General features: G+C 47.5%; 1 protein-coding gene across 25 annotated transcripts in view; it reads left to right on the top strand.

Annotated features, from left to right (window-relative positions):
• The window catches only part of Kalrn (kalirin RhoGEF kinase), a 606,229-nt gene that overhangs the window by 550,257 nt on the left and 29,198 nt on the right, over nucleotides 1-26,774 (top strand). For 11 of the 25 annotated variants that reach the window (XM_029470420.1, XM_029470427.1, XM_029470426.1 and 8 more), the window contains 8 exons: nucleotides 759-809; nucleotides 1,596-1,673; nucleotides 4,254-4,439; nucleotides 5,187-5,358; nucleotides 9,163-9,401; nucleotides 11,320-11,576; nucleotides 14,870-14,993; nucleotides 16,172-16,231. In XM_029470420.1, the coding sequence (XP_029326280.1) occupies nucleotides 759-809; nucleotides 1,596-1,673; nucleotides 4,254-4,439; nucleotides 5,187-5,358; nucleotides 9,163-9,401; nucleotides 11,320-11,576; nucleotides 14,870-14,993; nucleotides 16,172-16,231 (1,167 nt within the window). Of the gene's footprint in view, nucleotides 1-758; nucleotides 810-1,595; nucleotides 1,674-4,253; nucleotides 4,440-5,186; nucleotides 5,359-9,162; nucleotides 9,402-11,319; nucleotides 12,409-14,869; nucleotides 14,994-16,171; nucleotides 16,232-26,774 lie in introns of those variants that run through there. The other 14 variants (XM_029470421.1, XM_021185398.2, XM_029470429.1 and 11 more) reach the window with 7 other exon arrangements.

The raw sequence follows: 26,774 nt of genomic DNA, 5'->3' as shown, positions 1-26,774 counted from the left end.
TTGATTTATCTTACACCCACGCCCGTCTCACTCTCTCTTTCATCCTTCATTTGGGGAACTGAGCCCAGGACCTACCTCTGTGCTCGTGTGCTTCTCACCCTTCCTAATGCTGCAGCCCTTTAATACAGTTCCAGATGCCGTGGTGAACCCCAACCATAGGACCATTTCCTTGTTACTCCTGACTGTAATTTGCTACTACTGTGAATCATAATATCTGATATGCAGGATATCTGACATGCGACCCCCCGCCCCCCCAGGTTGAGAACACAATGCCCTTGAAAACCAAAGCAAAAGCCAGGCATGGTGACACTCATCAAGAAGGTCATGAGTATGTAGCCAGCCGGGGCTATGATAGGCTATGAAACCCTATGTCAAACAAACAACAAAGCCCTAGAGACTAGCAAGACTATAAGACCAGAATGGCATCTAAGGGAATGGGCAGAGCCTGGAGACCTTACATAGTCCCTAAGGTCCAACCATGCTCTAAACAACTTAATTTGATTTTTTTTTTCCTCCTTTCTCCTGTCTGTCTTGTCATGGTCCCACTGCCCTTCCCTTCCCCACAGTTTATTTGTTATATTCCATCTTTATGTCTAACATGACTCATTATTCACTTCTCAGCCACGACAAACCATTGCCGCCCCAGCTCGGAAGAGCAGTCATCGGGGTGTTGTTGGGTTTTTATGATAAGTTTTTCTTTTATGGCTCTCTGGCTATTTTACTCTCTGATTCACCCCTCTCGCACCCTTCCTTGATAGGACTTCCTGCGATACAGCGAGAAGGCTGGCTTAGAGTGTTCCGATATTGAGGTAGGTTTCTTCTTGTAATGTTTGCTCTTCTTAAGGACCATATCTAGTGGCTTGTCCCCAAAGGAGGTCCAGGGTCCAAGCCACTCCCCTCTTAGTCAGCAGCATGAGGAATGGCAAGTGCTGCTGAGCACGGAGTGTTTCTAGAATTCAAGAATTCCCGTCTGTCCTGGGCCAGCCCAGAGCCTAGCCCACTGGTGTTTGGGGCTTTTACTGGGTAAGAATGATATTTGACACTTGGTTAAATTGCTGAGATCCAATATGCAACTTTGTCCCTGGCTCCAGGTGCCATTTGGCCCTAACACATAAATTATCCTGTTTCCATTCCCTGACATACCCTGAGGATTTACCCCCTAAGTGAGTTCTTTGTGCCACCATAGGGATTATTTTAAGCCAAAGAGGGTTGCAGCCATTTCTGGCAGGTTATTTTAGGTCAAACCCTCCCGTGTTTCAACAGCCAGACTAAGCTGTTGCTTGGGCGTTCAGAAAGCAACACAGAAGAGAAAGAAAATAGAAGGGGAGGGGATGATGAAAGCGGAAGGTAGAGAAAGGTTAGGCTGGGTAGCATTTCCCCATGTGTGTCACCGTTGATATGGAGCCCCCATGCTAATGCCAGGCTCCCTTATCTAAAAACCCCACACAGGCCTCTGAGAGTGGGCCACAGGGACCGCACCCTTTCTGAGAACAAAGGGACTAGGGGAGATAAGTCCCTCTTTCCAGCCCTGAGTTTTGTGAGCTTCCTACTGAATGTTGGTTCCTGCATCCTGAATAATGTGTTCTTTCCCACAGAAAGCAGTGGAGTTAATGTGCCTTGTCCCCAAGCGCTGTAATGACATGATGAATCTGGGACGCCTGCAGGGCTTCGAGGTGAGCCCTTACGGGTGCCCCTCCAGGTCATAGATCTGGAAGCCGGGGAGCTATTGCTGAAGTTCAGTGATAATGGAGAAAGAAAGGTTTGGGCCAAACTGGGATCAGACTTCCAGGGGGATTGGAAAGAGATGAAGTTCCTTATGACTGAGCCAATGGTCTCTTCCCCTTCCTCCTGATTGAGAAACATGTGCATCCCAGGTCCAGCAGGCTGTGTGGTGAGCCAGGAACCCAAGTGGGCAAACAGACTGTTCTGGGGGCAGGTCTTTTATAGAGGTCTGTATAGTGATTGGACCTCATATCAGTGAAGAGGTAAAGCTCTAATACATCACACATTTCTGTCCCGGGACAAGGAAACCAAGTCTTAAGGGAAGCAGCTAGATGTCCAGAGGACACACTGGTTTGGAAGAGCAGCCATAGCAGAGCACTACGCATCGGATAACTTAAATGACAGAAATTCCTGCTCACCAGCCTGAGGCCTGAGCAGCTTGAGGGACAATCTGCTCCCAGTCTCCCTCCTTAGTTTGTTGGTGGCATCTTCATGTCCCCAGGGCATCTCTGGATCACAGTCCTCCCTCCCGGCAATCCCGCAGTCTAAGCTCTCATTATTCTTTCTTTGGAGAAAGGGGGTTCCTGGAAGTTGAGATCGTTAGGGAAGAGGTGCTAGCCTAGCCCAGCTCTGTCAAGTCAAAGCGCAGAAGGAAGGCTGGCTGAAGTATCACAGAGGATGGGAGATGCTACAGCCCAGCTTGGGTTGTCTTCTCCCTTCTAGTCCATCCTGCCTGCCCCTGCCTGGGTCCCATGCTTTTCCATGATAGGAACCAGGTGGCGGGTTTTCATGGGTTCCCGGCTCTCTGGGTAGACCTGTCAGATATTAGCATAAGTTGAGTATTCATGGGTAGTTTCTTGTTAGTCTTCCTGGAGGGATTGTATGCTTTTACTCCTGGCTTTATACCAAGCCTAAGGCTATTGTAAGCAAGTCAGGTACCCTCCAAATGCCTCTTGCTCTTCAACCTTGACTTCCTGGTGTTTTCTGAATAGGAGTCCAGCTAGCTTTCTCTGAGTCCCTTCAGATAGTGCCTGCTGAGGGAAGGGAACCTCCCCCCAACCCCCATTTATGCTGTCTGACCCACCTGAGACTGACTCTGTGTGTGTGTGTGTGTGTGTGAAGTTTCTTCTTGTAAAGCACGCACCATCATCTGTGTTTTCATCATTTAGCCACAGAGAATCCGTTCTGCATTTCCTCAGCTGATTGGGAAAGACATTGAGCATCTGCCTCCTCCCTCTCTGGGCCCTTCATTCCCGTTGTCTCCCTCTCAGATCTTGTAGGTTTTTTTTTTTTTTTCCTTTAGTCCTGGCTGCCCAGGCCCCTGAGTTCTTGTGTAATGTTAGCAGAGTGTGTAGAGCGTTTCTGGCTAGCTGGTCACTGGCTTAATATTAACTTTGGACCAGGGTAGAGATAAGCCTGTTCTCCTGCTGACCTTGGCAATCGGGAGCCATGGTCCAAGCAAAGGGTGGGTGTTTCTCAGTAACGTGAAGGAAAATGAGCCCTGTGCCAGGGGAGGCTTGGGCATGTGGTATCACGTGCAGGGCATGACTGACATTTGCACCAAAGGGCAGAAGTTGCCCTAAGGAGCATACTCCATAGACCCTCTGACCTCACTCCCAGATGCCAGTCTTCGCATTGCAAAGCAATTCAATAAATAAATAAATGATAAGTAGGAGTCTTCCTGATAGGGTCTGCGGAGATCTGCTGGATGGGCACATTCCCTTAAAAATCTCTCTGGGAAGCTGATTAGAAGCTGGTAAACCAGATGTGCTTTCCCATCCCAGCTAGGTAGTATATCGCTTGATAGCTGGCATCATTTTAAGAAGGATCACGGGATGCAGAGAAATATGTCTGGCCTTTTTCTCACAGAAGGAGGTGAGAGGGACCCACTTCTTCAGGTTATTTGAGATCCTGTCTGTATCACTCTCCTTGGCCACAGTGAGAGTGCCCCAGGCAGTTGTCCCATACCACAAAGAAGCCAGGCATACAAGATTCTCAGAGCTGCAAGGGAAGATAGACTACTTCCAGCTCTGAGCATCATGAGTCTTCTTTAATTAGAACAAAACAAAACAAAACAAAACAAAAAAACAAGCAAAACAAAGCAACAACAGCAACAACGAAAATCATACAGGAGAGAGCACACAGCAAAGTGGCACACACCTTTAATCCCATCCCTCAGGAGACAGAGGCAGATGAATCTCTGAGAGTTCAAGGCCAGCCTAATCTATCTAGCAAGTTTCATGCCAGCCAAAGCTATATGTGGAAGTATATATGTGTTCTGTCATTCTGTTTTAGCTGATTTCCTCTGGCATTTTTGGACATTGTTTGTTGTTGATTCCATGACGTAAGCCCTTTCCTTTTAGCCACCCTATATGGGGAAATGTCCATGGTCTATCCCTGGATGAGTATTGGGTCCTAATTCAGTGATTATCAGGTCTATTGTCTACATTCCCCCACAGGTAGGAAACATGTAGCCCATGAGGGCTGAATCTATCTTTTCATGCCCCTCGCTTGACCCTTGTCTCCACCAGGGCACCCTGACCGCCCAGGGCAAGCTACTGCAGCAGGACACGTTCTATGTGATCGAGCTGGATGCTGGCATGCAGTCCCGGACCAAGGAGAGGCGTGTGTTTCTCTTTGAGCAGATTGTCATCTTCAGTGAACTGCTCCGAAAGGGGTCCCTCACCCCAGGCTACATGTTCAAAAGAAGCATCAAGGTGACAAGGGGTAGTGGGGGTGCAGAGGGGCAAGGAGGGACATCGCAGTGGGGCAGGGGGTGAAGCTAACTGCTGATCATGATAAGAAGCAGTGACGGACCAGGGCCAGTCTCCAGCATAACCACCCATCCATGTCATTCACCCAAAGACAGAGCTTGAGACTTTACTCTTAAATCCGGAGTAAATTTGGAAACCTTTCCTGAGATTAGAAATTTTGAAAGAGAAGCTGGAGAAATTTCTTAGCACTTTAGAGCAATGGCTGCTTTTCCAGAGGGTCTGGGTTCTATTCCTGGCACCTACGTAGTGGCTCACAACCACCTGTAACTCCAAATCCAGGGCATCTGATGCCCTCTACTGATCTCCATGGGCACCAAGCGTGAACATGGTGTACAGATAAAACACTTCTACATAAAAATAAAAGTGAGGGGCTGGTGAGATGGCTCAGCAGGTAAGAGCACCCGACTGTTCTTCCGAAGGTCGTGAGTTCAAAATCCCAGCAACCACATGGTGGCTCACAACCATCCATAATGAAATCTGATGCCCTCTTCTGGAGTGTCTGAAGACAGCTACAGTGTACTTACATATAATAAATAAAGAAATCTTTAAATAAATAAATAAAAATAAAAAAATAAAAGTGAAAAAACATGAAGTTTAATATAAAAAAAAATACCTTTGAAGGGTGGTTGTAGGCATGCCGGTTTATTTTAACTCTGTGAGTATAAAAAGGATAAACGTGTTTTATTTCAGATGAATTACTTGGTCCTGGAAGACAATGTGGATGATGACCCCTGCAAATTTGCACTCATGAACAGGGAGACTTCAGAAAGGGTCATTCTACAGGCTGCCAACTCAGACATCCAGCAGGCCTGGGTGCAGGACATCAACCAAGTCCTAGAAACACAGAGGGACTTCTTAAATGGTATGTGATAGGCCTGCTTCTAGCAGGGCCGTTTCAGGGGACCCTGCCCCTGGGCATCCTTGGGTCTAAGTTCGTGCAGACTTACAAGGCCTCATCACATTCTGTCCGGTCTCTAACCTCATAGTTCGTAGGCTATTGTGTATGCATTTCTTTGTGATCCCATGACCAACTTGTAATAATTTGGGGAAAAGTATAAGACAGGCACATCTTGTATTAGAGGGGCCTGAGTTCCATGATTCTTGTTTTCTCAGCTTGTAGCTGATGACTGGAATGCTCTAGGATTAGATAGAAATAAATAGGAGTTTGGTAAAGCAGTTCAAATCCTTCCTCTTTTCCCAGCAGGTGAGAGCCTGTCTAAGCTACCCATCTAGCCTACCTTACCCCCTTTCAGATGAGAAACAATCGCTAAGCCCAAACTCAGTAGTATCCAAACTTTCCACAACAAACTGGTGGTCACTCAGACAACGTGGACCCCACAAGCATCCTCCGTAAGAGGAGAAGTTGGGTTGCTGTCTTGTTTGGGTTTCCCTTTTGTGCCTGCTAGTTTCTGTTCACCTTTAGCTGAGCACGAGGGGTAGAGGTAGACAGCTGGAAGGTCAAATGGAAGCAGCCATGCAGTGAATGAGTAGCCTCCCAAGAACACACACACAGACACACAGACACACAGACACACAGGACAGCACTTTCAGGCGTATCACCTCTTCTTATCTGTGAGATAAGATCTGCACTGTACACATGACCACTTGTCCCCATACATACATACTAACTTATGTGTGCCTACAAACCCCAGGTGCCCCCTCTCTTCTCATCAGTATAGTGGCAAGGATTGGTTTCCACATACATTCAATATGTGCATGCCCATAACACCGGACTACCTTGGTGTGCACTTCTTGCCTCTCTGAGATTCTTACCGAATGGCCAGGTGTACTTGCACATACATGCATCCTCTCATTGGGCCCACCCTTGTGGGTGCAGTCTCTAGACTCTTTCGATGGGGTGAATATACCATTCACCAGGTGTCTAGTGTGGCACTGAGTGCTCTGGGGGGAGGTAAGAGGTACCATCCTAGCTGAGGACCTTGGGTAGGACAGGATGATTCTCTGTGCCTCGCTCAGAAAGGAAACTAGAACTAGATCTGTCTGCCCATGTTGGAGTACACAGGAGGGCACATAGTGCTCCCACAGGGCAGCACAGCCTATCTACCTGCCCTGACACTTCTCTCTGAGGTAAGGAATGGAACACCATGTTTTCATCCTAAAACAAAAGGTTAGGACTAGGGACATTGCTCAGTGGTTGAGTCCTTGCTTAGCCTGTACTCATGGGGTCTTGAGTTCAAGTCCTATACCTTATTTAAAAAGGAAAAAAAAAAAAAGGTTTCTGGGTATTAAACAGGAAAGCTACTATAAACAGGATCCCATAGCTTTGTTGTTGTTGTTGTTGTTGTTATTTTATTTGGGGGAGGGGGTCTTTTGTTTTTCAAGACAGGGTTTCTCTGTATAGACCTGGCTGTCCACCACAGCCTGGCTCAAGATTCCATGAGTTTTAAAGATAGAACATAGAAGTTCAGTGCCGTTTCAAACTTCCAGGGAGTATTTAGGGGTCATGTTCCCAACTGGAAAAGGTTGCCAGGAGACACTAAGAGCTCCCAAGGTTCCCTTTTCTTTTAAAACATTGACAATTAAACTACAAAGGTTAGAGCTGAAAGCTCTCAATATGCAGCTTTGAATAAACACAGCTTGTGGCTGGTGCGATGCAAAAATATATGTGTATGTGTGAAATAGATTCATTTAAGTTACATTCTAGGAAAGATTTCCAGTGAACTAAGGTGGAAATGAGGGTTTTTTTTTTTTTTAAAAAAACCTCATCACTTCAGAATTAAAATAAAATAAAAAATAGTCTGTTGAAACCAGAAATAAATTAACAATAGTGACTCCCGTGTATTCACCCCTCCTCCCATCAGGAGTTAAACTAAGCATTTCTTCTGTTTATTCACACTTAATCCCCAAAGAACATGATGTGGCTGCAGCCTGCTTTTTCTTTTCATGTGAGGAAAAACAGACTTGAAGGCATTAAGAAACTCATCTCAAGCAAAAGCAGTAGATGTTAGGAAAGGGTCTGAGATGGGAAGTGCTTGGGAGGCAGAGGCAGGCAGATCTCCAGGTTCTAGGCCAGCCTGGTCTACAGGACAGCCAGGGCCATACAGAGAAACCCTGTCTCAGAAATAGGAGGGTTGGGGGTGGGGAGGTTCTGAACGCAAAGCTGTGACTTGAGAGTTGGTTCACTGGTTCTTCCATATGGTCGCCAGCAGCAGAGCAGATGTAAGAAAATGAACCCAAAAGGCAAGACCTCACTGTTAGAAATGCCGAGGTTTGAACAGTACATGTCTGTGGTTGCAGCAGTAAGGACTAAGTAAGAGAAACAGGCTTCCTGATCCCACGGCTGAGGTATTCCCATGAAGGCTAGTGAGAGAGTACAGGCCTAGCCTTCTTTGTAGCTCACAGAGGAAAACAGTATTTTCCAGCACTTTTGGGTAGTCAGTGCTCATAACCATATAGCACCCCAATTCTACATCATGGGTAGAGTTTGCAACTCAGTTTAAAGGGCTTACTGAGCGAGAAAGTACTAAAGTATTCTATGATGTGCTTAAACTTGGAACCACACTGCTTTCAGTACACTCAATGGATCAGATTTTACATGGTCCCGAAAGACCTTCCTCCCAATTATAGTGAATGATGGAGCTATCACTAAACTGGATGATCATTACCTAAATATTTAATGCCCACAGAATTCTCCCCAGGAGCCGCAGGGGCTGCGCTCAGGCAGGCCTGCTATACATTTTGATACACACGGGAGAAATGATGCGGTAATAGAACAGGGCCAGGCTTCTTACAGACACATGTGTGGGCACCTCCGTAAGTCTTCCCTCTTGAGACCGGTTAAACACACCACCACCCCCCAACCGTCCCCCATTGAATCTGCTGAAATGCATGCAGCTCCCATCACTGTGTGCTGGACTGCAGCAATTAATCTACTTAAATTGCTTTTATGGCAAACACCGGTAAAAGCCTAATTGTGCTTGCTGTGAAAGTCCTTTATACAGCAGTCTACCGAGGTGGCTTTTCCTGCTGTACCTCTTCAGTGCTCAAACTCAGGAAAGTAGAACAGAGCTCACATATCTTTCCCTCCAAGCCAGCATTCTTCATCCTCTGAGTTGCCCGCCCTGCCATTTGCCTCCTCTCCCCCCTCCTTTTTCCATGGATTTCCCAGCTGGCCTCTTCCCTCCCCCCACGCCCCCTGAGCTCCCATTTTATATTGGCCTCAAAGTGGCTTTTGAATCAGATGGGAAGGCTTCCGCCTGCTCCTTTCAAATCTGCTGTCTACCTGCTACAAGGTTTGCCTTCCTCAAACGCACCCCAGTGATGATAGGAGTCTGAATCTAAACCTTTTAAGGTTAATACTTAATACAACCGCTTCTAGTCTTCAGGCTGACGGCCAGCTGCGCTGAGCCTCCTAAGACCCCGGCACCCTATCTCCCTTACCTGTTTCGTCCCCTCCCCTTCCATGGAGACCTGTGACCCTAACACAGGTCTTCTGAGTGCTACCTATTCCCAATACTTCACATATACTTCTGCCCTTTTAAATGTCAGAGTGGCAGCCAGTCCCCTTCTGAAGTTCTTTAAACACACACGCACAAGCACGCACACACGCACGTGCACACACCTAGCATAAACTTTGGTACCTAGCCGGCCTCTGCATCCTCGCGGGATCCCTGAAGGTAGAGTAACTCACTCTTCTCACCTGCAGCACTACAGTCACCCATTGAGTATCAGCGGAAGGAGAGAAGTACAGCTGTGATCCGGTCCCAGCCCCCGAGGGTTCCACAAGCCAGCCCCAGGCCCTACTCTTCTGGCCCGGTGGGCTCAGAGAAGCCCCCCAAGGGCTCCAGCTATAACCCGCCTCTGCCACCCCTGAAGATATCTACCTCTAATGGCAGTCCAGGGTTCGACTACCATCAGCCTGGGGACAAGTTTGACGCTAGCAAGGTAAGTGGCAGCTTGCTCATGCCCTTTTCACCTCCGACACCTGAAGTCATCCTTAGGAAACAGCCCCATCTCCTGTCGATTATCTCAGCAGGAACAATCCATTAAAGATTAAAGAGTCTTAATTATTTTTTTTTAATTATTTTTCTTTCTTCCCTTGTCATTAACTGAAACCAGTTTCTTCTGACTGGGGCACTGTGTGCCCAAGAGCTGTTAGCATCTAAATGTGAGGGAATCCCTGTGGCCATAGGGAAAATTGGTGCTTTAAACCATAGCTCCTGATTGCCATATTAGAAAGAGTCAGGGGCTGGAGAGATGGCATAGCGGTTAAGAACACTGACTGCTCTTCCATGAATCCTGAGTTCAAATCCCAGCAACCACATATTGGCTCACAACCATTTGTAATGAGATCTGATGCCCTCTTCTGAAGACAGCTACAGTGTACTTATATATATCTTAGAAACAAAGAGAGAGAGAGAGAGAGAGCCCCATCCAACAGTGATATGCACCAAGACCTACAAAAGGAAGCTCACCCTCCATTGGCTGATGTGGTAAGAGGAAGCTGAGCACATGTGGAAGCTAGACTCCATAGTCCACACTTCAAAGACCACAGGGATACAGTGTGCCGCAGGGATACAGTGTACTGCAGGTTTAGTCTGCACAGCTGGCTTCATCCTAAACCTCAGTAGGAACAGGAGAAAACCGGGAAAGTGCTAGGTAGGTTAGGAGCGAGGCGATTTGCTCTCCACTTGCTTTTAAAACCTAGCAGTTTTGCCCAGCAGACCTAAGTAGTCTCCAGAACTCATTAGGTCTGGGAATTGGGACACCTGCATTTCTTACACACGTGGTCCAGTGTTACAGATGTAATTCTTCCCGCCCCCCCTGAATTGTTAGTTGATGCTGATTTTGTTCAAATGAATGGTTGACGTTTAAGTTCAGCCCTGTACTCCAGTAACTGTCCCACCCGCCTTTCTCACCGTACCACCTGAAATAATTTTCTACCCTAGAAAAACCCTGCCCGTGTGAATCAGTTGAAGTCACTTTGGCATTTTGTCAGCCATATGGAAGATTTTCTGGCTCTCACCATGCCCTAGGGGGCAGCCTGGCCTCCCGGGGAGTTACAGGTCTGTGTAGACGCAGCTGCCCCGGTATGACTCGCATGAAGAGGTCACATGGGCAGCACCTCCTGTATTAAGTGCAGTGGTGGGGAGACCTCAGGATGTCTGTTTCACAGGGTAGCCCAGGGCTTTACCTGTGCATCAGACACAGTGCCATTCTTACTCCTGTGTCAGAGAGGGTCAGGATGAGGAGCACAGGCAAGTGATGCTTCTAAAGGATAAAGGAACGAGCTGGGCATGGTGGTGCATGCCTGTGAATTCCAGCACTTGGGGAGGCTGAGGCTCAAGGATCACGATTCCAAGGTCCTGGCTGACATGTCAAATGAAGTCTAAAGAAGGGGGGAGGGACGTAGCATCAAAGGGTCTATGTTCTACCCATAGAGGAGGATTGTGACCCCTGACCTGACATTCACCCTGACCTCACTCTGCCCAAGTGCTTCCATGCCCTGGTGCTGATAGCAGGTTCTTCCTGCCATCAGCAAGAGGATGCCATCAGGAAGGCTGCATGCTAGAAGGGAGCTTCCAGTTGAAGTTGTGTCCGTCCGTAGCTTTCTCCGGACACCATCTGAAGCCATTATAATACTTGGTTATACATTTTGGTTATAATACTGTACTGCTATCAAATGTGCTTTCAGAGCATGGGTACCAAAAAGTTCTCCCTCAGGAGTGTTCTGCTCTTCCGCTTGCCCTTCATCCTGCCAGTGAGCCGCCTGGCCTTTGGCCGTGCAACAGAATGCAGAGCAAGCCTATGCAAACCATCCTCCTTGTGTCTGTCTGTGTGCCTTCCGCCCCTGTCTCCTTAGCAGAACGACCTGGGAGGCTGCAATGGGACCTCAACCATGACTGTAATCAAAGATTACTATGCACTGAAGGAGAACGAAATCTGCGTGAGCCAAGGTGAGGTGGTACAGGTCCTCGCCGTCAACCAGCAGAACATGTGTCTGGTGTACCAGCCTGCCAGCGACCATTCCCCAGCAGCAGAGGGCTGGGTCCCAGGCAGCATCCTGGCGCCCCTCGCCAAAGCCACAGCAGCGGCCGAAAGTAGTGACGGGAGCATCAAGTAAGTGCTTCCATGGCTTCCCGGAGAGGAGTATGCGGGTAAAAGAAAAAAAAGTCAAAACCAAAAAAACCCACAAAATGCAAGCCCTGTAGGGAATGGCTGCTGCTTGTTCATTACACCAGGGGGATGGGGGTGTGGAGCCGCCCGCCTGCAGCTCGGGGTGTCTAGGCTAGACTGCTCTGGGGTCGTGGTGGTGGTGGTGGTGGTGATGGTGGATTTTATTTCCCTTTCGTTTATAATTTTCTGTTCATCTTTCCCCTTCTTTTTCCCCCAACTCGTTAAGAAAAGAACCCTACTGAAACCCTAGGGGAGAAAAGGCATGCCTTCCGTTGCTACATTTGGCCCACCACGGGACTCACTGGACTGGACTTCTATTTATATTGTATGAAGTTACTGATATATATATATTTTTTGATTGGCACCTAGAAATGACCTTAGCACAAATGCCAGGCCTGGACAGGTCAGAGCCTGCTGCTTCTCCCAAAAGAGAGGGGATTTTTTTTTTTTTTTTTTTTTTTTGGCTGTCCACGGCAATTCCACTGTACAGATTGTAACTTTTTATTTTTATTTCTCTCCTCCCCTGTCACTTTAATATATGTTCATGGTAATTTGTAAGATATTCCTTTTCCTTATTTTGATTGCAAAAACTCTTCTGAACACATTCCTGTATAAAGCATTTTGCACTATTTAAAGAAACCCTTGTGGATGAAGTCAGGTTGTGCAATATGGGGAGCCGCAATGTTTAGCATTGTACCTGTAATGTAACTAATAATTTTAAATGTACTATTTTAAATATGTAAAATAAATTTTCACCATGAGCATGTTTTAATGAGGTCAAAGGTTAGTTGACCCTTCCCTCCCCCATCTCATTATTCTCAGACTTTGAGTGTGAAAATGATTTTTTTTCCTTTCTTTTCTATAGTTTATGGGTTGGTTGGCTGCATTGTTTGTTTTTTTGTTTTCTTCCTATATAAAAGGTGCCTTTGTTGCTCAACCCTGAACCTGACCCTTTCCTCTAAACATCCCCTCTGGATTTTCTCTGACTTTAGCAAACGGGAAGGACAGAGAGTCGGTGCTCTCCAGAGTGTCCCCAGCACCCAGTTGTCCTTCAAGTGCTGACATCTATGGGTAGCCAGCATAGGCCAGTGTCAGCCTGCTTTTCTCACAGCTTCACAGCTGCCTTGCATCACGGTCACCCGTGGGAGGGTCCCAGGCACTATCCTGAGGTGACAGAGCAGCAATAGCAGCAGCAGTGCTCTGCTTTGGTCCTTTTCTCTCAGGGAGTAGGAGGTCCTGATATCACTGACCTCTCCTGGTGACCACAGAAGGCAGAAGCGGCCTCACAGTGAAATAGGCCCTGCCTGTCCTAGTCTAGAGATGTTTATTCCAGAAACCTCGTATAGAAAGGCCACAGAGCCCCATGTAACCAAGCCTTACAGAGGTAGTTCTTAATGGGTAGTGCCCTGGTCACCCAGACACTGAGCCCACCTTCCCACCTTTGGTGTCTTGGTCTCAGGGGAGAGGGGCGAAGAGACCAGATAGATGTACCCATTAGCTTCTTGGGGTCCTTGCAAGCCACAGCTTCATAAGGGTTGGTGGCCCTGGAGGTGAGCCACTGACTAAATGCAGTACTAGTGTTAATTAGCAAAGGCCACTCACGTCCCCTTCCCTGGGCCTACTGTGACCACAAGGATACCTACAGGATAAAATGTCACTGAACCTGTGTCCACCTCAGTCGCTGGGCTTGTGGCCAAGAGACGGACGCTCCCCAAACCATGGCGTGTTCTTCTGGGAAGAAGAATTTGAAATCGAACCTCTCCCGCCTCTGTGCTCCTCCGATCTTCCTCCTGCGCTATTTTTAACAGTTCTCACCAAGCACACTGGGGAGCCCAGAGGGTGACAGCAGTAAACAGGCGTACACCCCACACGTGCACAGATACACCTTCTGCCTTGGGATTCTTTTCAGCAGGGACCTCCCTGACTCAGAATATTCCCAGAGGAGCCAGGGACATGGATTTGGGAATAAACGACAAAAGACAAAAGTCTGTCGTCAGCAGTGTCATGATCTTGGGGTGTCTTTCATGTCTGGTTCTCACTGGGGTAGAGAAGGTGGAGTCAGGTGCTCCTGAGGAGTGGCCTGAGGAGTTTCCGGTCGGGGGCTCTGTGACAAGCTCTGGCCTTTGGAAGGATCCCGCTTCCCAGAACATGCCAGAACACTATTGCGGTTGGCTTTTCCTCTTCCGGTTAGTTGTTGAGGCTGCATGCTAGGTAATGAGTGTTCCTAGAACTTTGGGTTCCTTTGACTCCTGGTGGCTCTGGAGTGCTGTGGAGAAGAGGCATTTGAAGTATTTTCCTCCTGAGTCTCACCTGCCCCTCCCTTCATGAAGGTTCTCTTCATGCAGCCCTATCTGTGGAGCCCCATATTTAACCAAGAAAGAAGGAAGTGCAGGCCTCACTCCAGACAAGAACTAACTCATGCAAATCCTATAGCCATGAAACACTGCTGCTGCTCAGGTCCCTGATGCTGCCTAGGTCATGGCCTTTGCTGCCCTTGACACTGACAGATGTGGAACTCAAGGGCTGAGCCTATAGCTGTGAAGTGGAACCCAGCCCCCCAAGTGGGACAAATTGTGAAAGATCACCACTGTCACTTCCCTGGGAGCACACACTGGGCCTTATTCCAATGGGGAAGGTGGAACCCTTTAGTGCCGGGGCCCTAACGTCACAAACATACCTGTGGAGGACACACACGGAAACCTTGTCGTGAAGTATCCAGATATGTGTGAGGTATATGCCTCCACTTACCAAGGCAACTTCCAAGAAACCTTGCACTCCCCCAGTGCTTGAGAGTGCCTTACTCCAGATAATATGTGATGTATTATAGAAGGTGCCAGTGGCTTGTTTGCACAGAATCAAGTGTATTTCCTTTATCTTTCCTATTCTACACTCATCCCATCTACCATGCCCTTCTCAAAATGCTACTTCAGTCCTAGGAGGCTTCATTAGATGCTCAAAGAAAACCTCCCTGGGTCTGGTGACCTGGTACCCATTTCTTCTGAATGCTGTACTTTACCTAGCATACTTTCCGGAAGGGTCAAAGTTCATCCTCACTCCCCGTTAGAGGTGAGGTCAGCCCCAGCCACCGCAGGAGCTAGTACACAGGTCTGGGGCCCTGAAGGTGGCAGGGGCTTCACTGGAACGTCTCCTCTGATACGCAGCAGTTGGTGAGCCCACCCACCACCTCACTATGCTCCATCCTGCCATTTTGATTGGTGCATTTTTTGGTACAACAGGAAGTCATGCTCTTGGCACACTCTACGCATGAGAAAGCGGGCAGACGTGGAGAACTCGGGTAAAAATGAAGCCACAGGGCCTCGTAAACCCAAGGATATTCTGGGCAACAAAGTCTCTGTTAAAGTGAGTAAGGTGTTCGGAACTGGGTCCCTGTCATCTGTTCTCACAGGCAGCTTGGGTGGGTGGGGATTGGCTATTTAATCACTGCCCAGTGTGGGGACCAAAGGGGAGTAGTTTAGCAAGATTCTGCATGCAAGATCAATCTGTTTTTTATTTTTTATTTCTCCTGGCACCTTCAATTCAAGTAAGTACCTCTCGTTTCCCTTTCTTTTTATGGTGAAGCAGATATTTTGCAGCAAAACTATCTGCAGCCTTCTTAGAAATGCAAGATGCTTGGTCCATATTAAACTTCTCAAAGACACCCACTCAGTAGCCTAGGTTTGGGGACACATTCAGGTTAAAGGGGTACACCCCCAAACCCCTGATCTCATGATGGCAGAGGTTTGGCACTTCAAGTCCATCTTGCCCTCAGTGAAGTTTCATTTCTTTTCCCCAGACATCACCTGTAAGCAATTTCCTTATGTTCCGGCTGTGCATGGGAAAAATAGGGAGACACATTGGCAAAGCCTGCGTTGGTTTTTAAATTATCCGTTATTTTGAACTATCGACTGTGAGCTCAGCAGACATTCCATTTTTCCCATCCAGAAACAATGAGATCGTGATCTGCCTTCTGAAATGCTTTGCCTTGGGACAATGAAAATCACTCATTGGAGCTGGAGAGATGGCTCAGAGGTTAAGAGCACTGTCTGCTCTTCCAGAGGTCCTGAGTTCAATTCCCAGCAACCTTATGGTGGCTCACAACCATCTATAATGAGATCTGGTGCCCTCTTCTGGCTGCAGGCCTTAATCTAAAAAAAAAAAAAAAGAAAGAAAGAAAATCATGCATTGATTATCTCTTGGGCACTTTGCCTTCCCAAGCAAAGAGCAACCAAAACCTATTCAAGATCCTTTTGGGGAAAAGAAATTGGGAAGCCCAGCCTTGCCGGAGTGGACAGTTTAATTCCAGCACTCACGCTTCATCCAGTCACTTCCATTGCTCTTCCCGGTGTGATAAACAGGTGTCCACGGTCCCTTGAGAGAGCATGCTGCTGCCATGACGCCCCACGCCCCACCTGAAAAGTTCCTGGTCGTTTCTCTGCCTGGTTTCCCATGTCCATGCTTCTCTGATATGCCCCGCTAGCCAGACTACTGTGTTCTAACTATGTTCTTTTTCTCCCCCCTTCTTCATGCTGCCAACCAAGGAGACGAACAGTTCCGAGGAATCAGAGTGTGATGATCTTGACCCTAATACTAGTATGGAGGTAGAAGCAGCTATGTTGTCCTATTTCCTACACTGATTGCTTTTTCCCAGTCTGTTCTCTAACAGTGACCTCGCTAGAATCCAGGGTGGCTCGTGCTTCTGTAATGTCAGGTCATCTCAGGGTGTCCCATCTAGACTAAAGCAAAACAAAACAAAACCTAAAATTCACCTCTATTTGGCTCGGAAACTCTACTGTAGTATCGTTTTAAAAACAAAACCTTGTGCTTTTCTCTTGAATGCTTTCTTAGTGTTTTCTTCCTTGGAAGGTTTGGCTTTATGTAGAAAATATCCAACTTATTTGTAACATAGAATACGTTATTTTTTTTTTCATAGAAAACAGCTATAATTGGTAGTTGGCTCACATCGGAAGGATAAGAGCCATTGGGTTTTGTTTTGTTTTGTTTTTCTCTTTATAGTTTTCTCTACTCTTTCCTCTTCCCCTGTGCCCCTTTCTCTTCCTCTCAATCTTCTGGGCTCCCAGTCCTTTGATGCTCTGTGTTTTTTCTGATGACCTGGCTCCTAGTTACTGTGTTAATGGTAGCTGGTTAAGAACAAAGCAAGAAAGGATTAATTCAGGCATTCTCTTGACCACTTTCAGGGCCCAGGCAAGGCCAGTGACTATGGCTACCATATGAAAAGGCCCACCTAGCAGCCTCTTTCCTGGAACCTTGGTCTAGAGACAGTGAGGGAGGAACACGTGGTAGACCTTTTCCATACTGCAGGTTTCTGTGAGTACAGGAGTTAGAGTAGTGCCCTGCCATCTTGAACATCCGTTACCAAGTCTATAACCACACAAACCCACAAACCCTGGAGAGGCAGAGCAAGTGTGACCTAGCTCGCCTTGCTATTTAGACTTTCAAGGTAGACTGAAATGTCTTTCTCCAATTCTGTGTCCCATCCCTACTAGCTTATTAAAAATTATAGATTTCCTCTAATGCAAAATAATTTCTTTAGTTTTAAATGTATTCTTGACTATTCCATACATGTATAGAATATACTTTTATCACATCTACACCCCCCATTGCTCTTACCTCCCCTACTCCCTCCGAACCCCATTCTTCCCAACAAGTCACCTTCCTCCTTCCATAGTGTTTGGTTTATTCTTGAACACTGAGTTTAATCAGGATTTCTCACTGGAGCACAGATAACCTATCAGTGACTACGACACTGAAGAAAGGAGGAAAACCCTCCCCCACTCCAGCAATGACAGTAGCTCCACAGCTAGGGATGGGGCCTTATGTGTGCCTCGCCTCTTCCAAGTATAATCTTGTCAGGCCCAATCTTGTGGGGATAACTACAGCTCTGAGTTCATGATGTAACAGTCCTCTGCATCCTCCAGATCTTGCATTCTCTCTGTCCCCTCTTCTAGGGTGTTCCCAGTGTCTGGGGTTGGGGAGGGGGCAATATGTGTAATGTGCATATCTCACATGTGGCTGAGCACTCAGAAGTCACTCATCTTTAGCACTTTGACCATTTGTGAATCTATACATTAACCACTTACTACCCTATGCAGAAGGGAGCGTCTCCGTCAGGCACTGGTGGTGCATATCATTAATCCCAGCACTTGGGAGACATGGGCAGGTGGATCTGAGAGTTCAAGGCCAGCCTGGTCTACAGAACTAGTTCCAGGACATCCAGAGCACACATATACATACACACAAACAGAGAGAGAGAGAGAGAGAGAGAGAGAGAGAGAGAGAGAGAGAGAGAGAGAGAGAGAGAGANCATATACATACACACAAACAGAGAGAGAGAGAGAGAGAGAGAGAGAGAGAGAGAGAGAGAGAGAGAGAGAGAGAGAGAGAGAGGAGAGAGGAGAGAGAGAGAGATTATCTCAAAGGAAAGAAAGAAGAAAGGAAGGAAGGAAGGAAGGAAGGAAGGAAGGAAGGAAGGAAGGAAGGAAGGAAGGAAGGAAGGGAGGAAAGAAAGAAAGAAAGAAAGAAAGAAAGAAAGAAAGAAAGAAAGAAAGAAAAGCACTGATCTATGGCTACAAACTTAAATATGTAGAAGACAGTTTGACACCATGTCCATTTAGCATAACAGTAGTAGGTTTCCCCTAAACCCTTTCTTATGTGTAGCCCTAAAGTTTTCACCTAGGGAGGTAGCATTATTATTATTGCTATTGTTATTATTATTATTTATTTGGCATAGTCTCTAAGAAGTCCACCACCATATTACAAAAGCAACTTAAAAACCTCTGAGAGACCATGTGGCCTCAGAAGAGGAAAGCCAGCTATTGAAGAAGCCACCTGAATTGAGCTGAGCCAGGAGGTTGGAGGTTGAAAACAGGAGCTCTGCCAAATAAAGCCAAATAAAGCAGTCCCCTGTGGGTGTGGGTTCTGCCACAGAGCCATGGTGTGGGTCAGTAGAGCACTCTGTTGTGGAAGGAAGAGGTGGGGACATTCACAGCCTAAGAGCATGTTAGAGATGGGGAAGACGGGGATTCCTGACTCTGCTCTCCTTGCATTTCATAGGACAGGCACGAGCGTGCACAGGTCCCACATCTGTCCTACGTCTGTTGTAGACACCCAAGGTGCCTTATCACCGTGCATAGATGTCGCTGGCATGTACTGAAGAAGTCAGCTGCAAGTAGAGGAAAACCAGACAGAGAGGTGTAGGAGCCAGGTATCTGTGTCTCAAGCACCTTGGGACTTTGTCTAGCTCTGATTCCCACACTGGCAGAGTAGAGGTTAATACACAGGAATGTGCCAGTTGTCATCCACTGAGAAAATTCATTGGTCAGATGTTTATACTTAGATTAGTTAGATAAGAAGAGCACACATGTACACATACACACACCACACACATGTACACATACACCACACACACACATGCCTACCTTAGTCCTGCTTTCAAGGTTCAGAGGAGCTCATGGACCCTTGGGAACCATTTTTTAACGTTCTTAATATTCAAAGCAGGGTAGCCTCTTTGTGAACTGAGGGAGATGAGTCTCCCAGAGGTGCTACTGGCTCCCCAAGCAAAGACATCAGGGGGTTCTTGATGGCAGAAGAGAGCCCCCATGTGTGTTGCTACATGAACAGAAAGTTTTTGCATATGATAACTGAGACTCAAAGCTTCCTGTAGGCAGAAAGTTCAGTTAACCTAACCGCTCGAGGGGAGATGCGTGGATCCGCCCATTGCTCCAGGGTGTCCAGCGCCATTGCCCCGACCCCCACTGGCAATCATTCCATGCTGATCCTCCCAAGGGTCCATGAGCTCCTCTGAACCTGTCACTATCCTGATAATAGCCATCATCTCCAATGTTGGCTTAGTGACTTCATAGACAAAAAGCACATGGGACAATGAACATTGAGTTGTTAAACATGGATGACATGAAAATGGAACTTTATTGCAGCAGAGGTGGTAGACAAAAATGCCTGGTAATACATGCTGAAGACCAGTTGGAACCCAGGTGGCTGCACTTCCTCTGAAAGGCCTCTTAATGCTAAAGGATGGTTTGGGACCTATTCCCAAAGCTCCCCAGCGTCACCCTTGTCTTCTGGAAGCGTAGTCTAAGCTCTCATTGAGTGGAGCAGCCCCCTCTAGTCCGATCTATACTCAGCCTCTGTTCCTGGGACCCCAAGACCTGGCTTTATGTACCTTAGCTCCATGCCTGGACTCCAACTGTGAAAGCCCTGCCAACCAACCACCATTGCATGCATTGCAGCATGCTTTGCAGCATGCGTCTCCTGCAGTACACTGTAAACGAACTCATCTGCCTCCGTGAGACTGGCATCACCAAGGCATCCTCTACCTTCTCTTGACTGGGGACCGCATTCCTTCAAGGGGCAGTTGGCTGAGTCTTTACACCAGATGTATCCTATCTCGGCATATATTTGAGTCTCCACAGGACTCTAAGAAGACATAGGCTGTCCTTGAAAGCAGTTTAAAGAGGAGACTACAGCACACTGGATCCTCAGATTTAACCAGCCACTTACATTAAGGGAGGCAGTTGGCACAGCCCCTCCTTCCCCTGTCAAGCAATGCTTGTGGATATTCTCACACACGTCATCCACTCCCATCTCTGCAGGCCATACCACCAGCCACAGCAAGATAGGCACCAGGTCCCTGCATCCCCTCTCCGTCTCTCCATCTGTCACCACACCACACCACACCACACCACACCACACCACACCACACCACATGGAGAACTGTTTTAAAAATGAATGCCTGTAGCTCAGCTTTTCCTTGCACCCTTGGGGGGAGGGACTGAATGGGGACATTATGTGTGAAAGAAATTTACATGCAAAAAAAAATTCCAAATGAGGATAAAAATGAAACACTGGGGTCTCTTGAGAACAGCTCTTCTGGGCTTAGAGCCACATGGCTGCCTGCCAGCTCCTTTAGTCCCGTGGCCACGCCCATATCTAGAAGTGACACTCCAGACTAGAGCTGGGGCCCAAGTACCCAGGCCCAACATCACCTCTAGCCAGGGACTGTCTCTAAGAAGCCGACATCTTCTCTGGCCTGGGCTAGATTTCCCTTTGGACTCGTAACTGCTGCCAGGAGGTTCCCACATCCATATCACCTCTGAGAAGCTCGGGAGGCCATTCCTGGGTTTTCACAGCTACTGAGCCCCACATTTCCACCTGCCAGAATCATTCATTGAGGTTGAAAACTCTGAACCAGTTGCCAGACTTGGGTCTTTATCTCTGAGGATCAGAATTCTCAGCCCAGCTCTTAAATCGGACCTAATTAACTACATGCATTTTAACGTCTTTAATAAAGCTCCGTAGCCCTCTTGGCAGTGGCCAATCCATCGGAGTGAGAAAGACTTCCCAACCCCTGCAGGCTTTGCCCTCTTTCAGATGCCAGTGATGTGGCTTAGGGAGCTAATGAGGACTGCATCGTGGAGAAGGGCTCTGGAAGGTGGCAAGGCTAGACCCTTGAGAAGAAGAGGCTCTTGGGGAGATTTTACTAATCAGGGTAGAAGTAGCATTTTTAACAGCTGCTTTTATGGATTTCTCATGCCATTTTACAGTGGACATTACCTAAATAAGCATCCTTCCTGTTGGAAGAACAGAGTTCAGCAACAGGAAAGACTTCCCGGAGTTGACAGGCATCAGCACCTTCATTTCTGTGTGTTCTCTCCTCCCATCTCCCTGGCTCTTTTACCTTTTCAGACAGGGAGTTGAAGTACAAAAAAATTGTAACTCAGGGCTGGAGAGAAGGCTCAGTGGTTAAGAACAACTTGTTGCTCATCCAGACCTGGGCTTGGTTCCCAACACCTACAGAGTGGCTCACAGCCATTCATAACCCCAGTTCCAGGGGATCAGTTGCTCAGCTCCCCTGGCCATTCCCCACCCCACCCCCCCTCACACCATCTTGTGGCAACTTAGATCACAGCCTTTCTAGGTTTGGTTTTAATCTAAAACACAGTTTCTGGGAATTGAGAAGGCCGACCTTCCTCTGCCCGTCGCCCTGTATGGATGTACTGTTCTGTCCAGCTCAACCCATGGGACTCTCCTTTGCACCAGTCTTGCCTTCTCAAGGCTGAAATATGATGCAAACTGAAGCCACACAAAGCAAGCCAGTGGGACTGACCCGGAGTCAGGAAACCTGGACTCCGGATCAAGGAAGCTGTGTGACCTTGGGCCAGTTAACTTTCTTGAGCTCTGGGTTTCTCTGCAGGCAGCTTACACAGTCTCTAGTGTGCAGGCCTTTAGACACTGACACATAGCCCTTTGAATACCAGGTAGATCTAAGAGGTAATGTATGTCAGGGGACTTGGCTCTGAACCATGTCAGCATTGAGACCATGAAAGAAGAAACTGGAAGAGATGCTTTCTGCTCTTGAGTGGGGGGTAGGGATGGCGACTGGAATGACCACTCTCAGTTCTAGGAACGGTGAGTGTCCTGAGCTGGCACCTAATTTCTTCCCAACACACAGTTTCAGGTCCTAGATTATCCCATCCTTGAAGAGCCAGCCTGTCATTCCCACCTTTGATACTCTGGTATCCCCAGCCCAGATACAGGGCTTCAAAATGACCTGGCCACACAGATGAAACTTCGATACCCGAGTTGGGCAACTGACCTCCTGGCATTGCCAGTATGTTTGCACTGAAGCCTGTTTTTGTATTTTAATAACAGAATCCATGAAAAGGACTCTTTAAAGGACAAAAAAGCAAAGCATCACATTCCGGTCATTTTGACAAAACATTTGCTTTGTAACGTATCTGATGCGTTTGGCAACCACACACTCTCCTCCTGCCCAGATCTGTTCTGATTCCCTATAAGGGCGGATGGATGTCCTACTACCCAAGGGACCTTCGCTGAAACAAGATGGCCCTTCATCCTGTGCCCTGGCCATCAGGGAGGACACGGTTGCTCACCTGTGTTAGTCTTGTCACTGACCAAGTCCCCAAGTTGCTTTGCCTCACGGCCTCTGGGTTTCTGTAGTTGTTCCTTCATCCCTGATGCTCTGGAACGAAGAGAAGGCTGAAGCTTGTGGTGGCAGGAGTGTGTGGGAGAGGAGGCTGATCCCTCATGATGGCCAGGAAACAGAGAAATGGAGTGTTCACACTACAGGGCTGTTGCCTTCACTCAGGTTATGGGATGGTGTCAGCCACATTTCAGAGCCCTTTGTTCCCCCATCCTAATTGATCATCTCCGGAAATGCCCTTATAGACACAGCTAGAGCCGTGCTTTACAAATCTCCTAGGCATGTCTCAATCCAAGTTGACCATAAACATTTTAACACCTCTCAGCCAGGCAGTGGTGGCACACACCTTTAGTCCCAGCACTTGGGAGGCAGAGGCAGGTGGGTCTCTGTAAGTTTGAGGCCAGCCTGGTCTAAATGGAGTTTCAGGACAGCCAGGGCTGTTACATGGAGAAACCCCTGTCTCAAAAACAAAAATAAAAATAAAAACAAAACAAAAAACAAATTAAAAAAAAATCAACTTCCTAGAAAAAGCAAAGGCAGAGAGGTCAAGGTCACACAGCCAATGAAAAAGCAGGTCTTGCTATTGACTGATATCCTCAGCTCGACCTGTGTCCTGCAGGAAGTCTGAATGCAGAGGCTCAGGCCCTTCCTTGTTGCACATCTGCTTGTAAGAGGAGAATTTCTTCTTCAACAGCTTTTATAATCCCCTGACTGCTGGGGTAATCGCAGGTCTTTAGGCACACCCTGTCCCAGTGACTCAGGAGCTCAGCCGTTGCAGCCACGAGAGTAAGTCTATTTGACACGAGTTGGAAAAGTCTCGATTGGTTTCCTGGGCTCGCATCCATGTTGAGCTCTTAGTCATGTGTGTCCTGAGGCGCCTCACCCTAGTCGGAAGGTCTGGCCCATTTCCTTATATTGCACACTTACAAGTTTGCAAGTTCCATTGACCTGGGAGTTTCCCTAAGAGTGCAGCACTAGAAGAGACAAAGCCACCATTCCCACTTCCCTGTATATACAAACATCCAAATACTAGCAGAGTTTACCTACAAAGTTCAGTGTACATTCCTCAGTGATTCACAAAGCAAATCTCAGGAAAACCAAGGAAGCAGCAGCACATAGACAGACCAGGTTCTCCAACCACAAAGATAGTTTAAAAAAAGAAAGGAAAGGTTTGGTGGGAGCTGGAGAGTTGGGTACTGAAGTTTGAGGCCATGTTAGGCAGCTCACAGCTTCCAGCTCCAGGGGATCTAATGCCCCTGGCCTTCTTGGGCACATGCATTCACATGTATATCATACACACACATGCACACACTTAAAATTTATTTTTTAATTATTTGAAGCTAGGCCAAGGTGAATGCCCTTAATCCCAGCACTCAGGAGGCAGAAGCAGGTAGATCTCTGTGAGTTTGAGGACAGTCTGGTCTACAAGCATGAGTTCTGGGATGGCCAGGGCTATACAGAGAAACCCTATCTCTAAATAAATAAATAAATAAATAAATGGAAAACTGATCTAGTCAGATTGAAATAATGAATAGCTAAACCTTCAAATAAGAAAACACACCTAGCCCCAGGACCACATGCAGAAGGAGTGTTTAGGGAGTTTTATTTTATGCTGGGGATTGAACCACACATGCCAGGCAGGCAAGTGTTCTACCACTGTGCTAGATCCTCAACCTAGAAAATCTCTTTTTACTCTCTGCTCATTTTCGAACTAAATGTTATCTAGCATCCCTTTTCTTCCCTGCACTCAGATTTGTAGCTCTGAGACAGCTCAGGGCGTTCGGTTTGAGCTTGTTTCTGCCATCTTTACACCATTAGCATCCTTTGTGTGCCGTGTGGAACTGGGTTTTGTGATTGGATGATAATGGACTCAGAAAAAAACAAGGTCAGGTCATCTCCAGCTGACAACTGTTTTCCAGACAGAATTTCACCTTCTTTCTCTAAGTCAGACTCTTAGGCATTAACTGAGGGGGATACTCAGGCTCTCTTCAAACTCAGTTTGTTATTCAACACTGGTGGATTTTACCAGTAACATTTCCCCTGAACTCACTGTTGTCCCATTTTGAAGAAAAATCCAGAAGGCAGGAACTAAGGTGCAGTGGCGATTCTTGTCTTGTGGCTTCAGGAAACCTTGCTACCTGCTGCCCTCTGCTGTTCAAATAAAACCAGGCTTCCCAGTTGTCCATCCTTGCCTCTCCCCTACTCCCCCACCCCACCCCAGCATAATCTATCTCTCCCTCTCCCTCTTCTCCTTCCTCCATTCCTCCCTCCATCCCTGCATCTCTCAGAGTCAGACTACGTGCATTCTGTGTGACTAACCCCACATTTCCTCCACGACCACATCTCTCTGACATCCTAGTTCTCAGTGGCTTCACATCTGACACCATGCTCACTGCCCACCTGTTTGGGGGACACTCAGAAATATCAGAGACTTGGGATTAGTATCTCCAGTCCCTGTACTGGAGGTAACCGCAGTGGTCACCAGACAAGACAGCCAGGAGACCCAAATTCTAGACCAGTAATAGAGTGACCTGAGTTAATCTGATCCAACCACTTTTGGCCTGTCCTACAACAGATACTGTGTTCGACACCATGATTGATGACTCTGATGGTACGTAAAACCCAGAAGGGTTGCCACCTGCTGACAGTGCACAAGACTAGTGAGCAAATGCGATGCGGATAAAGTGTTACGCATGGCAGCTCGTGACCAGAGGCCCCCAAGGTGCCAGCCTCTGAATGAGCATAGAGGAAGAAGATCACCATAGGCTGAAACTCAGGCTTGGACTGACCAGTGGGATTCCTAAGGAAGTCATATGTCCAGTTTATAGAAAATGAAAAGCACTCCAGTTACACGGGGGGGATGTATTATCTTAACCTCCTCCGACTAGAATCCCACCACTAAAAGCTGTCAGTGATTTGACAGATACAGAACACCACATGCCAAATTTGGTACTAAATTTGGAGGCAATAAGAAGACAACTTAACCCTTGCCCTTGTGGGCCTGGGACCCATACAGATCCATAGACAAAAACATTCCTGAGGAGAGCACAGTAGGAGAGCAGTGTGGCGGCCGTCTCCTGCCCCCATACTTAGATTTGCTTCAAATAGAGGAAAATTATCTTCTGTAGATGTGAGCCACAGGCCCAGCTAGCAAAAGCATTGGTATGGAACCTCACTCGGGGTCTAAGTTCCTGCCAGAAAGAGATCCGTCAGAGGCAGCCCAGCAGGGCAGGTGGGCCTTTGGCATCAATGACAAAGTGAAGTGAAGTGCTTTCGCCCAGCATCTCCCAGTGCACTCCACACTGTGATGGACAGAGTCCTGAGCCAAATCAGAGACTCCCATAGCCAGCCAGCCCGCTGTCACTGTGGGATCTTACACTTCACTTCCCCATCTTATTCAGGAGATGGGGATCGGCAATCCTGCCTCCATGTTTCTCTGGGGCTTCGGAGGATCTAAGGAAGGTGTTTGTGAGTAGTGTATACCAATCAGATAATGCTGCCCAGATCCATGCTGGTATCACGGTCAGCAACACCTGCTCTCCTTGCTGGATCAGCCAAATGGCAAAGAAATGAAGATGGCTGGTTTCCCCGGGTCTTTCCAGGTGAAGAACCTACAGTTGAGCCTCTCCTCGGCATCTCCACTAAACCTACACCCTCAGTAGGAACGTTCATTTCTTAAGCAGTGTGTGTTCAATAGCATACACTATCCAGCTAGGGTTCTGTGATGAGGAAGAGGCATAGGAAAGGTTCTCTCTGCAGCCATCTGGGATGTGTTCTCCCAGGCTTTTGAAGCCTCACTTCAATTCTTCCTACTAAGACCTGAGGATGTAACTCAGTGCTGGGGTGCTTACCCAGCACGGACACGTCCTGGGTTCAGTGCCTGGCACCTCAAGTGTATATGAAATATGTTAACTTGCCACTCACTCCCTTGTCTTCCCTGTGAGACTCCTGGTGGGGGCTCCATATCCTTCTCTCTGGGGAATCTCCAGCGTAGTGGGACATAGAGGCCACCGAACAGTTTGGTATCCTCAGGTTCTTTCTCCACTAGAGTCCCGATGGGGTAGGGAAATGGGATGTTGCAGAGGCTAACGTTCTGCTGTCTGTTGAGGAGTGGTCCATATCATGGCAAATTTTGTTTTGTTTTGGTTTTTTTTTTTTTTTTT

This window comes from Mus caroli, chromosome 16 (genome assembly GCF_900094665.2).
Source record: "Mus caroli chromosome 16, CAROLI_EIJ_v1.1, whole genome shotgun sequence".
Taxonomy (NCBI): Eukaryota; Metazoa; Chordata; class Mammalia; order Rodentia; family Muridae; genus Mus; species Mus caroli.
Note: the sequence above shows the minus strand (reverse complement) of the source record. Positions and strands in the feature narration are given on the sequence as shown.